At 35.5% G+C, this 17473-nt stretch overlaps 1 protein-coding gene across 9 annotated transcripts in view; it reads right to left on the reverse strand.

Moving 5' to 3' along the window:
* The window catches only part of ADAMTS6 (ADAM metallopeptidase with thrombospondin type 1 motif 6), a 186698-nt gene that overhangs the window by 13699 nt on the left and 155526 nt on the right, over nt 1-17473 (reverse strand). For 5 of the 9 annotated variants that reach the window (XM_080372810.1, XM_080372811.1, XM_080372812.1 and 2 more), the window contains 2 exons: nt 8302-8431; nt 4569-4773 (listed from right to left, as the gene is read on the reverse strand). In XM_080372810.1, the coding sequence (XP_080228936.1) occupies nt 4569-4773; nt 8302-8431 (335 nt within the window). The other 4 variants (XM_080372816.1, XM_080372813.1, XM_080372814.1 and 1 more) reach the window with 3 other exon arrangements.

A 17473-nucleotide genomic window follows, 5' to 3' on the forward strand; every position in this document is an offset into this window, starting at 1 on the left:
AGTTTGAGGATCAAAATTTAAGTTTAGAAGAAATGCGTCCATTTTCTAGTCCTGCTTGAAGACATGTTCTTTTATCTATGTCTAAATTGCCATCTCAGAAAAATCCTTCAGCTACTGGTACCAGAAGAACACAACATCCCTTAAAAAATTACTTTTTTCGGAGTCACAGTCGAAATTCCACTAAGTAAGATGGACTACACCCAGTCCCCAGAAATGAAAGCAAAGTAAGGAAATAGGTTGCCTACAATAATACTGAGTCACCAGAACTAAAAAGCATCAGTAGGATTTAACCAAAAATTTATGTCTCCAAAGCAAATGCAAGACAAAATACCCAGACAAACAAAACCAGGAAAAGTCTTCCACTATGAAATGCTTCTAGAATTTTTGACTCATTTAGTGTAAGTCATGACTAATGGTAATATGAATGCAAACCAAATGTACTTGTCTGATAAGGCTCAAGAAATCCTCAGATTATTTTTTGCCATCTTATTTTATTATCTGGAAAATTATAAAAGGAGTTATTTATAGAGGGCAGAATAATTCAGTCAAAGCTAAACTATTGCAAAGCATGAAAAAGTTTATGGTAAAACTGACATTACCTGAGAATGGCTACATTCCACTGGGCAACAGACTGTTAGCTTTAATTAGTATTTGATAAAAGCACTTTTATGTTCTCCTAAGGACTTTCTTTAATGTGCATGTTTACAAAATGTTTTTGTTTCTTTGACCAAAAAGATACAGAATTTCTTGTTAATAATTACTGAAGACTAAAAAATTAGTACATGTGTTCTACACTTGTTTGATTTGTATCACATACTGCTTCTTCTGGGTATGAAAACAAAACTTTAGAACTTGCATTCCAGAGAAAAGTACTAAGGTTTGCCATTGGTTTCAATGGAAGCAGTATTCAACTTTTCATTTTTTGAGTTCACTCTTGTTTTCTTTTTCATGCTTCTGTCAGAAATTAATAAAATACAAATATAAAAATGTTTTGATATATATTAGTACAGGATCTTAATACATTATATTTCTGGGAACCCTGAACAGAAAAAAGCGCTGTATTTCTCATTATATTAAAATGGTATCATGAGTCAAGACAGTTTGCCAAGTTACATCAGGCAAAATTTGGATCAGAAAGAATTTGGCACTTCTTCACAATCCTGATTAAATACCATCACAACCAGAAGCTTAGCAGAGCTTGAATCTTTAGACAGAATGATTTTGTTCAAAATTATAACACACTCCTGCTGTATAAAAGGCTGGCAAAAAAGCCTTAAAAAATTGTTGACGCTTATGAGGGTGGCAATGTTAAAAGCTCTAAGGATGATGCATTAGTGAGCAATGTCTCAAGGAGGTAGCTAAAGGGTAATAGTATATAGCCAACACATATCTATGGCTCTGTAACTTATCATATGGATACTATTATTTGTTAGTACTGAGATGATGTCTAGATATTCCAGTTGGAAATAAAGTACTGTGAAAATGGATGCAAAGAGCTTACAAACTATCAACAAGAGATGTGGTATGACAGTCTTCAACTGAACATCCCCTTCCACTCATCCATTCTTTCCTTCTCTCATTTCCGCTTTAAGTCAGATTCCTTTTCAAAGAGCTGGAATACACTGTACCTTTTCAAGTAGCGACAAGGACACTTCAATACCTTTTCTGTCTTGATTTTCGTGCCCTACTTCTTGTGTGAAATGCTGGCTACCAGTGGGGTAAAAAAATACTGTTCTGCATGTAGATTCACTGTGCCGTTTCTATGTTTCTCGAGGTCCCGATCTACACTGAGAAAAGTTGCTAAAAGAAACTGCTTTTCTACAGGTTTCAGGACACAAAGCTGACAACTTTTTATAGAACTGATTCTAAAAAATATCTGTTACCTTAAACTGAGTAAAACTAGAGACAGATAGAGGTATTGTGTAGGAATGACCTACCTGGTTTATGATAGTGGATTATTAATAAAACCTGGTACAAATAACAGGAGATTCAGAATATAAGCAAAAGTATCTGCCTGATAAATTAATGAAAACAAGAAAAAGTATCTGCCTGATAAATTAATGAAAACAAGAAAATTTCAAAAGCTCACATTGTATTTTAGAAGATTTTTCTTGGATTTAAAAGCTCTTTAAAATGGCATTTCATTCATAATTCCTTATAGAACAAAGCCAGCTGAACAGTACAGCAAGTTGACACATTTTCCTTTTGTTCAAAGGAAAATAATGGGTACAATAATAAAATAATAATAATAATAATAAATTTGTCTACAAAAGTAGTTTCTTCAGCTAAGAACAGATGGAGATTATACAAGCATGAAATTCAGACATCAAGAAAAGGAACAACAACAGCTTCCATGGCAGTTCACAACACTGTAATTTAAGACATGGATATTACTACTTTTAAGTACTGCCACTAATGCTTAGACTATTATTAACAGCAGATTGAATTCCCATTCTTGGAGATATTAGAAAGCTGTCTGGACATGGTCCTGGATAACTGGCTCTAGGTGGCCCTGCTAGAGCAGAGAGGGTTGGACAAGATCACCTTCAGACGTCCCTTCCAACCTCAACCACTCTGTGATCTCATGAACTATATTACCTGCATTAACAAATTATGGTAAAAACTGTTCTGTACCACTTCTGTGGGTGTTCACAGTGACTCTAGTAGGCTTCCTTCTTTATGCCTTGAAATTCCAGAGACTCTAACAACTTTTGGAGCTAAAAGTATCTGTGTGCAGAAGAGATCTGTGCAACTACAGGCACATCAACCTTCTTTATAGTATTCAGTGATTTATCATTTACTTTGAATGAAAGACTGTTTAAAGGCAAGCAAGTACACAGAAAATGGGATACAATGAATTATGGGTATATCACCGGTAGGTTATTTGAGTTTCTTCTGATAGTCCCCTTTCACTTTTTTAGACAAAATGGAACAGTTCTTACATAACTGGGCTTCATTAAAGTATTTGAAAGGGGGGTGACAACTGCTGCAGTTTAGGATTTCAGAGATGCTACCTGCAAAAATCTCTTGGATCAGTTATAAGACTGATCTGACTCATATTTCTTTCCAGTCTACTTAATGATGTTCACACAAAAGCAGTTTCAGTTCTTCAGTGTTTCTGAAATCACTGAAACTGCAGATAGCACAGGTGTGCAGAGGTATGCTCTGCAGAAAGAATTGGACAACCATGAAGACATTAATAACTGAAATGAAGTAAATTTTGGCAGCATGATATGCAAAAGCATGCATATATATAAAAAAAAAATTTAAAAAGGAGGATAAAGATATGGATATATTAAGAAAGTATAAGACGACTGTATGTAATTAATATGTGATAGCCGTGGAACAAAAGAAGCTTATTTAGGGTATGCTGATACACTGTAGGTTATGGTTATTTTCATTAGAGGCAGGAAATAAAAGGATAAGGCACGTGTGAAACCTCCTCTAACTCTAGTAATCCATTTCCAGGAAGACAAATTCAAACTGAAACATGAAAGCAGAATGTGATCAAGATTAATTAATTGCTGATGAATAATAGCTGGGAAGGAAGAACAGCTGTTTCATGTAACAAAAGCAAACAGGTATAAACTGGCATAGAACTAAACATTAGAATGCTTCTTGCAATTCAAAGATGGAAGTTCAGGAAAAGTTTTCCAAGAAGCAGTGGGACAAACCTCCAAACTAACTAATTTTAAAACATAATTTAATCAGTTTATGAAAGCAATTATATGATATGGCTGCATTCGACAACAAGGACACAGATATGGCAACTCAGGAAATCCTAACTTGTAAGTAGTTCAAAGGGTACTCTGAGATAAAAAGTGGGGTGAGATGGGAGTCCAGGATAGCAAGGATCTGAAAAAAATAAAAAGACATTTTTGCACTCTGATTTGCATGTGATACAGTCCCATTCAAATGAATCTGCCTTTCCTTCCAGCTGCACTGGTTCACATTCTTCACATTTAATACCTGAATCAGTATAAGGTATAGTGTAAGTTTGGCTTACACTGTAAGACCTATCACCATACTTAATGAAAGATGTTCTCTCTTTAATAAAAAGAATACCAACTTTTAGGTCTGCCTTTTGAGGTATGTTCCTAAGAATGTGATGCTTTACATCAGCATGGTTACTTCAGGAAAAAGAAAAAAAACAACAAACAAACAGTCTGTTCTGGCTTCTGATATGGTAAACCTATCATCTCTACTATGCAGCTACTTGCCTGTTCAAAAATCAATGGAAATGGAAATTGCTGTTATCTTTAAGACAATTATCTCATATCAAATGGCTGTTCTAGGGGGTGTGTGTTTCATTGGTTTTTTTTACTGCTTTACTATTCTATTTTGTATTTTACTATTTTTTCTACTATGATTAATAAAACCAGGTCATAACTGTTTGACAAACATACAAGGAAAGAATAAAGAAAAAACTGCTTCAGTATTAAACCTATGAAGTTTTGAATTTCTTATTAATGCTTTACAAAGTAGTAATAGAAAATATACTAATCTTCAGTGATCAGAGTTCCTGTCTCCACTATTACCAATGAGGTAACACAGCAAAATTGCCTTACTTCTGACCAGTCCAAAGCAACCCACTGGGGAGGACAGGACTGATTGTTACAGGGCTCTTTTTCAACAGGCCGGTGTGTTAAACAGTTGGTATTGTCCAGTGTCTCCTCCTCAGAAGGTCCAATCTTTCTGATACAGAGAACTGTCCGTGAACGCATTCCTCCATCACAAGTCTTACTGCATTCTGACCAATCCCCTATAAACCACCTGGACAGAAAAAGTTAGGAGACTCAGTTAATGTATTTCACAAATAGAGTGGATAACTGCACAAACCCAAAATCCAAATAGTTTAAATTACTAAACCCAAATAACTGTTAATAATACATGTATTCACAGTGAAACAAAATAGAAACTTACAGGTCTTTTACTGAGTATTTTAATTTATGTCACACTGCAAGTATATCTTCCAATAATACTACTACTTTGTGTTTTTCTATAGCAGCAACTTCCAGCCTAGGCTACTAGTTAGAAAGGAGTGTTCAGCCTGACACAGCTGCAGCTATCTAAGCAGATTTGCACAAGACTTGCCTGAAATTGTTTCTCTGAAAGTGGTTAACAACTTGAATTGTTTGGGAACCACTACTGTAGGTTGCAGCACAAGTTAAAAGCCAAGATAGTTGCCACTCAGGTATCATTACATTAAAATATTTTGATCTCAGAATTCGGCTTTCTGAGAGTTAATTCTCATGTTTCTATACTTTTTTATAAATGCAAAATATTCTTACTAATTAGAGTAAATACATTAAAGCACTTGTTAATCCTGCTGTGACATTTTTTGTTTCGTGGTTTTTTTCCTACTGATGAATGGTTAATGCAGCTCAGTTCACTGGAAATCTCTCTTCACACTGTTGAGCACATTTTGTCTTCAGGACTTCATACTCTAATTAGATGCACTCATCTGTATTATCCTTGCAAAGGAGGAAGGCTAGCATACTATCAGGTGTTGCCAACATGACAAAAATGCCAGGTGCCAGTAGTCACCGTGCACATTCCTGGAGGTATGCTTGGAGCTGCCTCATAAAATCTGTCATTTTCTGATGCCTTTGTCAAAACAAAACATGCTGCTATCCTGTCTTGTGTTACAGAACATATATGCTAATATAAACTAATAGGAATTCTACATTCTATATTCTCTCAATACAGAAATGCAAATGAACACGCCACATTCTGTCATTAATTTTGCAGCAAAAGATAATCGAATTGTGATTCTTTGCCACCAAACTTATGCTTTTACCACAGTAGGGAGAAACAGAAGCTCTTCGGAGCTTTGGAGAGGCTGAACTGTTAAATTTTTAGTTGTTACTATGATTTACTGAAGTGCATTCTCAGGTACCTTTTATGTTTATACATTACAACAAGAAAGTGTTATTCATAATTCATATTACTGAGTTACCTGTATCATTTCTTGAAAACTGGAATTTTAAGAGTTATTATCACAACAACAAACAAAATACTGTGAACAAACACAGTCGCTGCTGCTGCTGCTGCTCAGGGACATCAAGTATAATGTAACTGTCATTTCAGTTAGAGTAACATTATAATAACCTTTGGAAGATACCACAGGGGAAACAGAATTATGTTAGTTGAAAAAGGAAGTACTTGGCCACTCCATGTAAAAGAGTAAGTCTTACTGGTTGACAAATAGTTCAGCCAAAAGGGCTAAACTTCTTTGGGTAACCATCTGTTACCTGAACAGCTTTCTTCTAGACTACTTACACGATCAGGAATCAAGAACACTTTCTTAGGAGTTTGGCACTTTGTATTCACCCTGTGAGGAACATCAGAATGGAGGCAGATGTGGGCTGAACTGCTCTGACATACTCAAGCAGATGCTGATTAACACACACCACCCCCTTTCTAAATCTTGATGACTTGAGTTTCACCATGTTGATCAATGTCCCTGCTGTACTGGATGCAGAATGCAGAGGTGTACTACTTTGTAGGATGGGAGGTGTGTGGTGTGTGTCTTCTTGTTTTTTAAATAACGTCAGTGCAAAAAAATAAAAATTCATATACTTAAAAATACGTCAAACATTTAGTATGTAATATAAATACCTACAGCAAAGTTAGTGTCGCCTCAAGATTCTTCTGTCATTCTTGCCTTAAGAATGGTCCCCAGTTCTACTCTGAGCACTATGCACCACATCTGACACACCCTAAGAAACTGCTTCTATCTTTTTACTTACAATGTCTGAGCTGCTTTGAGTAGTTCAGACTAGTTTGGAATAGCTATGTTAACACTACTTTGAAGTGCTAATTTTTTAATAGTTAAGCCACACAAAGGAAGGTATAGGGATGTGTTTGGTAAAAAGGAACTGACCAAACATGACCACTTGACAAGATCTGCTCTCAGGTACATGCCATTACAATTTAGTCAGCACACTTAGAGCCATACTAAACAGTGTTACCCAAACAGAATCTAAGTGCACAACCTTGCAGAGGAAACATCTATTTACAAATAGACTGTGGGGCCAATATTTAGACCTACTTTAGACCTGTTTGTGAGGCAGCACATTCATGTTAAAGCACACTCATAGTGAAAGCAGTGTAATGGCTTCACTTCTGTTTATGTCAAAGGAGTTTGGTACATGACATGTGAGTAAGTGTAGAAGACATTGCTTTAACATCCTGCAACTAGTCACCATACCAAGGAAGCAGCTGATACTCCAGGAGGAAAATGAAGACCTGTTGCAATGTTAATGCATTATGGTTTTGTCTCATTTCTCCCAGTGTCCTTCATGCTACAATTTTCCAATTTCTAAGAGATATTTAAAAGAGACCAAGTACTTCTTTATTGTCTCTACATTTAATCAGCATTAGTGATTTTCACGCACAATTAGAATATAGTAATAGATTATCAGAAAACTAACCAGAGCCTACGAATCAATGAACTGTTGTATCTGTTCCAGTTTTTCCACAAGTTTTGTCTCAAAACATAAGAAGCTGCTGTACACATGCTGAAATAATTTTCTAGTGAAAATATCACGACTGTTTCTAAACAAGTTTTGTAGCAAGATTAAGCTACACTATAGGTCCTTGCCAAATTTTGTTATTGAACAAATGAGCTGATGTGGTTTTAATTATGTTTTCAGTATATAGCATAGCTATCTTTCAAAATAAAACTAAATACATGCAAAAAAGTAGGTACCTATTCTAAAGGCACACAGCATTACTGTACAATACTCAGTATCCTGGATAGAATGTTGTGTGACAAAATAATTACCAGTAAATGGTTTGTTCTGTTGAGAATTCTCTACATTTGCCATCTCTCATGTGAACACTTCAACCCTAATTTCAATATAACACACTTAAAAATATGGCAGACATTCAATATGTAATATAAATATCTATGGCAAAGTTAATCTCACCTCATGATTCTTCTGTCATTCTTGTCTTAAGAATGGTATCCAGTTCTACTCTGAGCGGTATCACCACATCTGATACTTACACCTTAAGAAACTGCTTTGCTAGTATCTTTTTACTTAAAATGTCTGAGCTTCTCTGTGTAGTTTAAACACCAGTGTTCTTCAGTCAGATCAGGCCTCCTCTAGGTCAAAGTATGTATTTTCCACAACTGATTTCACAGGAACAAGAAACCATAAACCAAAACTACATATCTTGTCTGATAAGACAGGACGCTAATACTAGATCACAATTTTATAGACATTTGATCAACAGGATTTATTATAGACTACAAAGATTCTTCTATCTATGCAAAACACATCAATGACTTACTCAGGTGGGCAAGGCTCAGTGTTGCAGGCTCTTTGGTTTTCTGGAGGCTTACTGTCAGGGTCACAGTAACTGTTTTGTACAATGGAGCTGTCATCCAGCCTTTTACACACCACCTCTTGTTTCTGCACACCTTGGGATGAAATGAAACACCATTAATTAATCATTCTTGCTCTTCTTCTACTTGTTGAGTAAAAGTGTATTTCACCTATTGATTATTAATCCTACCATCCCACTTTAACTGGATGAATGCTGCAGGGGTGTGAATTCCAATTGACTGAATGGCCCCTGACCACAATAAATCTTTCATTTGCCTTCAATTTTAGGCCACCCCATTGAGAGAAGATTATAAAATGCTGTTGTTTTCTAAAACAAAGGGAATATATTTATAGATTTACTAACAGACTGTTTTTATTTGTATATTGTACAAAATCCATTTTCTGTCTGCCCTCCTCTCCCAGTAAAAGACACTTCAATTTCCAAAGAAAACATCACCAAATAGAATGTGGTCACACTTCAATGGAGAATTATTGGTTTTGTGCTCTGCTTTAAAATAAACCAGCGATACTGGGAAGCAGTATTGCATTTTTATACATGTTATCCTATAAACATTTCCTTCATTAAAAAAATAGAAGTATTATTCATTCTGAAATATGCAGTTTCTCTCTGTGAATGCTCATTTCGTCTGGCACTCCCAGCTCCTCTCTCACTGTTAATCCTCAACAGGGCAGCTCAGACCTCATTATCATTCCCAAAATATAATGATGTAACGCTGCCAAGGCAACATAAGTAGTGTGTTAAGCAGAACTTCTGATTTTTAAAAAGTAGGATCTAAAGAAAGGCATTAAAGAACCATTGACATGGCAGCAGTGTACCTCAGAGAACTGTGAAGAGTAGTAGTACACGAGGCCTCCCCCTCTCTTTTTAGAACAAGCTGTATAATGTTTGCTAACATAAAAAGACCTGTGGATCTGCAATTCATTTGCAGTTCTTATTGAACATGAGTAGTCATAATACTGAAATAACACAACTATTTGTATGAGAAAAGTTGCAAAAAGCCCTGAACTTTTCATAAATACAGAAGCAATTATTTAACTTCTTAAAAAAATGAAATGTGAAAATTTCATGAAAAAAAAATCTAAGTGAAATGCTTACAATTTCATAGGGATTAAAACATCCTGGCTTCAAATATCTGCCAACTTTACTTCACAGCCTTGTCTTCATTTTAAGACAAGCTTTTTATAGGAGGTAGACGTGCAGTAGTAAAATTAATTACATAAATATGTTTTTCAGACACTAAACATCCCACTAAAGACATGGAATTTGTTTCACCAAATATTGGAAGTCCTTTTGCTCATTTCAAACAATAGGCTGCCGTTATTTGTTGGTTCCAACTTACCTTGTAATTGTTTATTTTGTTATTAATTATTGACAAGAATCGAATCTCCTACTTGTGTTCCCAAAATGTGACTTCTACAGAAGTAGTAACTTCAGGTATTTAATTCCAACAATGAGTCAAGCCTAGCCTTGAGATGTCTGAAGTTTGGCCCACAGAGCATCCTGCTTGGTTATGAACAGAAATCTCCCAGTCTACACACATGTGAACTATCTTCACGACATTACGTGCAAAGGACATGGGGCAAATGGTAACCTTTTCTGTGAGTTCTGAGGATGGCCTGCACTCCCCCATGAGGCTGCAGATGCAGGAGTGAAGTACAATCCCTTCTCACCCTGAGGGGTTGCCTAATTTCCATGAGCACATGGTAACTTTTAAGACTTAGTTGTTAATTTAGCTAAGGTGGCAAGACTATGAATTATAGTCCGTAGATTATGTCTAGTTTTTATTCAATTACGGTCTGATGTAAAATGTCTAAATCATCTTGAGATCAAGGATGAAAATCCATACGTGCCCATGCTAGATTAATGTCTTATTTTCTGGCTACAGATTAAACCCCTTCCTTTTCTTCCTGCCACAAGCCCCGTGAATCTTGCCTCCCTGGCTGCACTGTGGCCCAGAAAGCTTACTTTCTCTTTCCCCACCCTCTTCAACTCCTCAACTTCCTATGGAACATAGTTAAGAGTACTCTTCTGGAGATATATTCCCAGCTGACACCTCTTCAGTCTGCAGTAGGGAATTGCTACTTTAATAGGTAATTCTCATGGCATCCTGCAGAATATGGTTGTTATCCCTCATAAAAATACAACCTTTTTAATTCAAATACTCACAGTAAACCCAGCAGTCTGGATCCTAAGCACATAATGTTCCATGTGTCCTCAACTCTAATGTTCATGTACCTGACAAGCAGGAGGAGTTAGATTCATCACTCAACGTACTACTTACAGGATGCTTCCTTAGCAGGTAAGAACTTTGTATCAGTCTTCAAAATCACCTGCCTCCTCACCTCACTTCAAAATCATTAACCATGTTGAGACCAAAGATGCCTAAATGCTGGAGACTTCACTCTACTGCAGTACCTAAATCCAGAGTCCAGAGCTTTGCTGCTGGGCTATCTCCTTTCTGATTACAGCTACACACAACCTTCACAAAGCAGGCACTTTAATAAGGTTGTGTGTAATCTCACATGCCTGACATCTCAGGTTATCCATAAACAACACAATATTTTTAAAGTAAGCTTTATTTATAACAAAACATGATTAATGTGACACATATGTCTTACAGGTGAGCCATTTGCTCCTCTTTCTACATGTATCTGGACGCCACATTAGACAACACTAGGTAGCACTGAACCATGTGGAAGGCTGCCATATTTGTTGGTTCCAAGTGTATCCTACATACACAAATCTACATGAATAAGGTAAAAAGAAAATACCATTTTTGAACAGTAACCAACCTCAATTTTTTTGCTAATTTTCAATTTGTGTGCTTTACATGTTGGAAAAAAATAATTTTGCTAGATAGATAGGTCCAGCTGGAATTGAGAAACAACTCAACTCATTAGCATGGGGAACCCTCAAGGGCCAGAGGTACATGCCTCCACAACTGGTGGCCAATTGTGTTAACATACAGATATTCTCTTCCACATATTCACCCATCAGGTTTCAAAGACTTTGGTGCTTCATATAAAGATGTTCCATATATAGCATCCTCAGAACCTAATATTTCCATTACGTGAAATGATATAAGCAGAAATTCAGTGAGACCTTGCCTGTAAGGGCAATTAAATAACTTTGGAACACAGGAACTTGGAACATACAACTAGACGTAACACCCTTCTATTGCTGAGAACCACTCTATGCAACCCCCTTTCATAAACTGATCAAATTCCACTTCAAGCCCAGGTATATTTTTTTTCTCTGAACTTCACACCTGGGACTAAGTATTCCAATTTCCATTCTAGGTGGACTAAATGCCAAATTAATTTTTTAAAGTCAAACCAGTTTTCTATTCAAGTAACTTTATTGTGTTAACCAAGTCAACTCTTGCAGTATCTGTGTTGTTAGATACAACATTCCTTTGGTCAGCATCACAACCTTTCTGTGTGTCTGCTCATACCTGAGTTTATTACAGCCACAATACCAACTGTTCCCAGTACTCCAGAGATTTTACTAGTGTCTTATCCAGTGTCATTAATACTTTTAAATAAATACATCCTAAAATTATCATGACTATCACATATCTCAGTCTTCCCCATACTTTTCCTAGCACTGCACTGTCAGCAAATTACATCAGAGCTTTCTACTTCTTATGCTGAAAACCAAGAAAAACTGAAGTCTCATGAGCCATGTGAAAGGCCTATAAGAAGCCCACTAGGCTCACTGCCTTTTGGACCATTAATTTACATTTTGATCATGCCTCATCCACTAAGCTTTTCTAATTCTTTTTTAGGTGTAGGTGACAACAAATGCCTTAAGAAAGTCTAGATCAACAAACTTACTGCATTTCCTTAGTCTAGAATATTAATTATATATTAAAATACATCTAGCTAGCTAAGCATGACCTATGATTTTACACTTTGCCCCATTTGTCACTTACTTCTAGACCTTTATACTTTTCAAAATTTCAAATCAGCTAGTAGTTCAATGTTGGTATAGATTTATATATATATATATATATATATATATATATATACACACACACACACACATACACACACACACACAGAGAATGAGATATTTTCTTCAGTTCTCTACTCTTTTAATACTGTTTTAGTAAAGAAAAGGCATATAAACTGCATCACGAAAGAGAGAGAAAAATGTTTACCAGATGAGGGTCTCCTTTATAAAAATCTTCCTTTGGTTCATAAAAAATAAGTGGAAGATCTAAATACCTGAGAAGCTGTGACAAGATGATTCACTTTAAATCCTATAATCTATGCAAACACTGCCAACAGATGAGAATAATTAAAATCAACCTGAGTAGGAGTATTTCTTTTGCAATTTTCTCTCAGACTTCACCGTAAGAAGAAATAGTATTCAAAAGGTATAGCTGAACAGCAACGCTATAACATGGCAATGTTAGATGACACGGAATTTATGTTCAACTCTGATGAATAATCATTTATCCTTTCTATCACAAACTGCCTTAATTCTCTTGGTGTCTGATAAAATAGGATGAATATTGCCTTCATAAAGATATTTCACTCAAATTCATGCACACTCTAGGATTAAGCATTTTAATGATGTATATCATTCTCACAAATATATATATGCAATAACATAGATATTAATGTTAACCTTTCCCTGAATTTGCTACTGGCATCAGACACATTTCCTTCTAGACATTGGCTAAAAATTGGCAGCCTCGATGAATTAATTTCTGAAGAGCTATGTAATAAGAAAGTGTTCTGAAGTACTACGAACACTTAGTATCATTGTGCTCAGTTTAAAAAAAAAAATTAAGTCAGACATGTTATTAATTGAATGTTGGTCTGGTAGCATATCACCCATAAGACAGTATTCACCACTATTCACTTACACATTGAAGAATCTTTAATCCATGCTAGGCAATATATTACCAAATTTTAAAATGTTCTGCAGCATCTTGCCACATAGTACATAAACTTTATGTTACTGCAGTCTAATTACAGTGTTATTTAAAAATATCTCAGAAAAAAAATGCAGATTCTGAGTTTAAGACAAGGAAAAGAAATGGAAAAACCTAGACATACAGTTTTTATCCAGACAACAGCTACAACTCGGTTAAGCCCTGTGGGCCTTGAAAAAAATCTTTTTAAATTATCAACTCTTCCCCAAATACATGGTCTCTCTTAAAATAATCTAAAAAGCACAGCTAAACAAGTTCATTTAAACTCTTGGGGGTATAATTACAAGCAGTTAGACAGAAACACCCTGCTTTCAAACCTACAGATTTATAGTTTATAATAAAAGACATAAAATGTCCTCATGACTGGTCAATGCAAGTCTAATAGAAAACAAAACTTCAGTGGTTTAGTGACCATAATCTCCAGAGAACTGAGATGTTTTGCAGATTTCAATTTACAAATAGTCTGCATGACTTTCAGCAGCCAAATTCTAAATTACATTTTATTCTTAAATTAAAATTTCAGGCATGTAAATGCTGTATCTATTTATAAAAGCAATCCCAAAAATTGTGGTTTGCGATTGCAACAGTTAATTATAAAGATGCCAGTACCAATATATTGTGAATCCTGCATCATTAAAACTAGTGCATGCTGGTTAACCCAGACATACTTTCTGAGCTCACTCATCAGATCACAAGATGTTCATCACAGAGCCAAACTTACATTTTCCTTGAAGAGAGCAAGTATGTTTTATTTGTCTAAAGACAGTTTCATAATTTGTCTGAAAGGCATGAAAGGAAAACATCGTAGGCACCACTCAATAAGAGTGATGAGCAGCAAAGAAAACTGGATGGCAATCAATTAACTTATAATATTATACTACCTGAATATTTCATAAAAACTCATCAATATCTAGGGCATTCAACTTATCTAGAGATGAACTCTAATAAAATGAATGAAATCAAAACCCCTGTTTAGTATACCTGGTAAATTCTAGATAATAAATGCTGTCATTTGTTGCTAGAATTTATTAAGCATGGAATATATGAAGCACAGAAGAAATAAAAAAAAAGGGGGGGCATATACTTTATTTTTAAATGTATATGAAAATAAAAACACAGAGAAGGATTACTTTTTTTCCTTTGTGGCATTTTTTTGAACAATACCACCAGCAGTTCACTTCTTAATACTACTTATGAATCTGGACAGTCATACACTTGCCTTTGGAAAGCTACAAGGTAACATGTAGGAAAAGACAGGCATGCAAGTAAATAAACTACTATTCTGTGATCTACAAGTGATGTATATCATCCTTTCCCATTTTAGCACTTTATTCTACTACTATTTCTATGTATCCTAGTTTTCCCTTTCTCAGACTTCCTCATTAAACAATAACCAGGTCCTTAAAGAAAATACTCATTTTTTTCTGAATTCCAGCAAATCGTTTATCCATCCAACCCTTCTGAATTCCCTGTGTTCTCTCCTCTCCCACTTTTCTCTGTATAGATGAACTTGCACTATACATGCTGGTATTTTCTGGCACTGTTCTACTGTAGTCTTATCCAAGTCTGCCACCATCTATAAAGACCTATATGAGATAGTAACAAACTTTGCTTCTGAAAACTCAGGAGTAGAGCAGCTGGTGGTGAATATTCAGGAAAAAAGGGAATTAATATGAAGAATGTATGTAGCTAAGTTTTACATAATATTTCCAGAGAGGAAGAACTAGTTCAGATACTATAAAACTGTATTTTAAAGACAAGTTTTTCAATATAGAAATATAGGTCCTAGTGTACAAAAAAAAAAAAAAAAAAAAAAGCTGTGATTCTGGTATTCCAAGTCTAAGAACAGATACCAAGAGATATTAGAAATTAATGGAATTATATTCTCATCTTACATATGAGTACATGAATCCAGGAAAATAAAAAGAGTTGTCTATTACCAGGCAAGCCTTTTTAACTACCTGCTAAACCTGAAGAACCTATTTTTAGAAAAACTCCAGAAAGTATCAAAATAAATCTCAGACTTTGGAAACTTAATTTGCGTTCAGTTCACACGGAACATGATGCTCATTGTCAGAGACACCATGAAATACTTTTTTTCTTTTCTCCTTTAACATGAATGACACTAAATACAGTTTATAATCTCTCATGAAAGAAAGACTAACTTCCTTCTGTTTTTTTACATTCAATTTAAAAACATAACGTTGTTTCACAGACTTTATCTCCTAGACCACTCTGTGAAGGACACAGGGGGATAGGAGGCATAATGTCTGCTGAGCCAAGAGTCTGTTGATTTCAGGTGTCTGATTGAGTTTTCAGAATATTTTGCTTTACACACACTTCATGCAATGATGAAATTCATTGCACGCTTCAGAGGTCAGACACTCCAGAGAGGTACCCATATAATGATGAACTGATAATTAGCAAGTAGGACTCTTAATGTATGCTTTGAGTTTTCAGCATCACATGAGAACCACACAAGGGAGGTAGCAAATGGAATCCAGAGCTCTGGCACCACATTGAGCTGTTGTAAGCAGGAAACCCTCCTCCTCATTCTATTCTGCAAAACTGGCCCTAGAACAGAGGTCCTGCTTGAAAATTCAGAGCACTTTTTGCTGTTCCGATGTAACTCATCAGCACAGCAGAGATAATACAGAAATCCAGTGGAAGAGACAGCATATTACCATCTAATTAAAGATTGTAGGTTGCTCTTAGCTTGCTCCTTGTCTCCTGACTGCCCTAGTTACCCTTCTCCAAGACAAGGCCCACAAGCTCTAGAAACAGCTGAATGCAGTGGATTCCTCTCAAAATACTATGAAGAAGAGAGTGCACAAAGATTGGACACTTCTGCAATATACAATAGTCCAAAAACAATTTAATCTTTGCACTGCCAAAATGCTGCTGTAGCCTAGCTCTGCTTCATGACATTCAACACATACCGTCAAAATTCACAATACAGAAACATCATTTTAGTGGGCTGTAATGCAGTTCTCACTTTTATATTTTAGATTCTTTGAATTAGAAAACATACATCAAGTAGTAACTATGTTTTAAAAGGCACAGACTTGGTCAAATGATATGCAATGCAGATACAGTCAGTCTGATTTAGAGAGAACTAGACTTTAGTGTGGAATGGACATGAACTAGCCTGTGACATGGCCTCAGCAAGTCCCTGCTCAACTAGTCCTTCTTTCACAGAACAGTCACAACGACAGAAAACAATTAAAGATTCCATAGTCATCCTTAATTCTGTCATTTCCTGGCTTATACATACTTGCAAATTTGATGTTCTTTTAAGACAGTATTTTAAGTGTTACCCAGACAAAAAGATATAACATTAAAATATAGATGCAGACATGTTCAGAGGTGGACAGAAGTTAAATGTGTGGATTAGAATTTAGATTTACCTATAGCTTTGACAAAAACCTGTGCCTTGATATAAAAGTATATCTGGCTCTATGTCATCTTAGCCTTCTTGGATCAAGACAGAATATCATATGATCAAACCTTGATCAGTCCACGTACAACAGCTGAGCTACACCTGCCAAGAGGCAGGAAAATGTTGATGCCTTTAACTTGTTCAGTCTGTCACAAAGACCCTATATAATTTTTTTAACCTCATAAATAAAAATAATTTACATACTAATATTCCTCACACATGTTCTTTTTTACTTCCAGTGAGAAATTCTTTAATGCTTAGTATTTTGTTATCCTTTGATGTAAGGCAAAATTTCTCTCCTAAAGATGCAGAGTTCCAAGTAAACAGAACTCCAGTAATGGACTTCATAATAAATTCTACAGAAATAAAAAAAAGTCATGCAGTGGTTTCATTTCTAAGTTTTTTCAACATTTCATATTTCTATCAGCCAAATTTTCTAATTACAGTCTCTGTCTCTGCAACTTTTGTCTCGCTTTTCTTTCTTCCTGACTCAGCTCCTTTTTACAACTGTGGCTTCTTTTGGCGTATGGTGAAAGATGTTTCATAAACTGGGAGGAACAGCAAGTACTCATATGAAGAAAGTATATACAGTTTTAACATGAATTATAGTTACAAAGAAATATTTACTCCCTGAGTACAGAGCTCAGTGAAAATAACCGACCAAAGTATACCCTCATACTCAAGCTGAACGAAAGGAAAGCAAAGTGCCTGGTTTAGCTACTATAAGCTAC

This window comes from Falco punctatus, assembly GCF_963210335.1.
Source record: "Falco punctatus genome assembly, chromosome: Z".
Taxonomy (NCBI): domain Eukaryota; kingdom Metazoa; phylum Chordata; class Aves; order Falconiformes; family Falconidae; genus Falco; species Falco punctatus.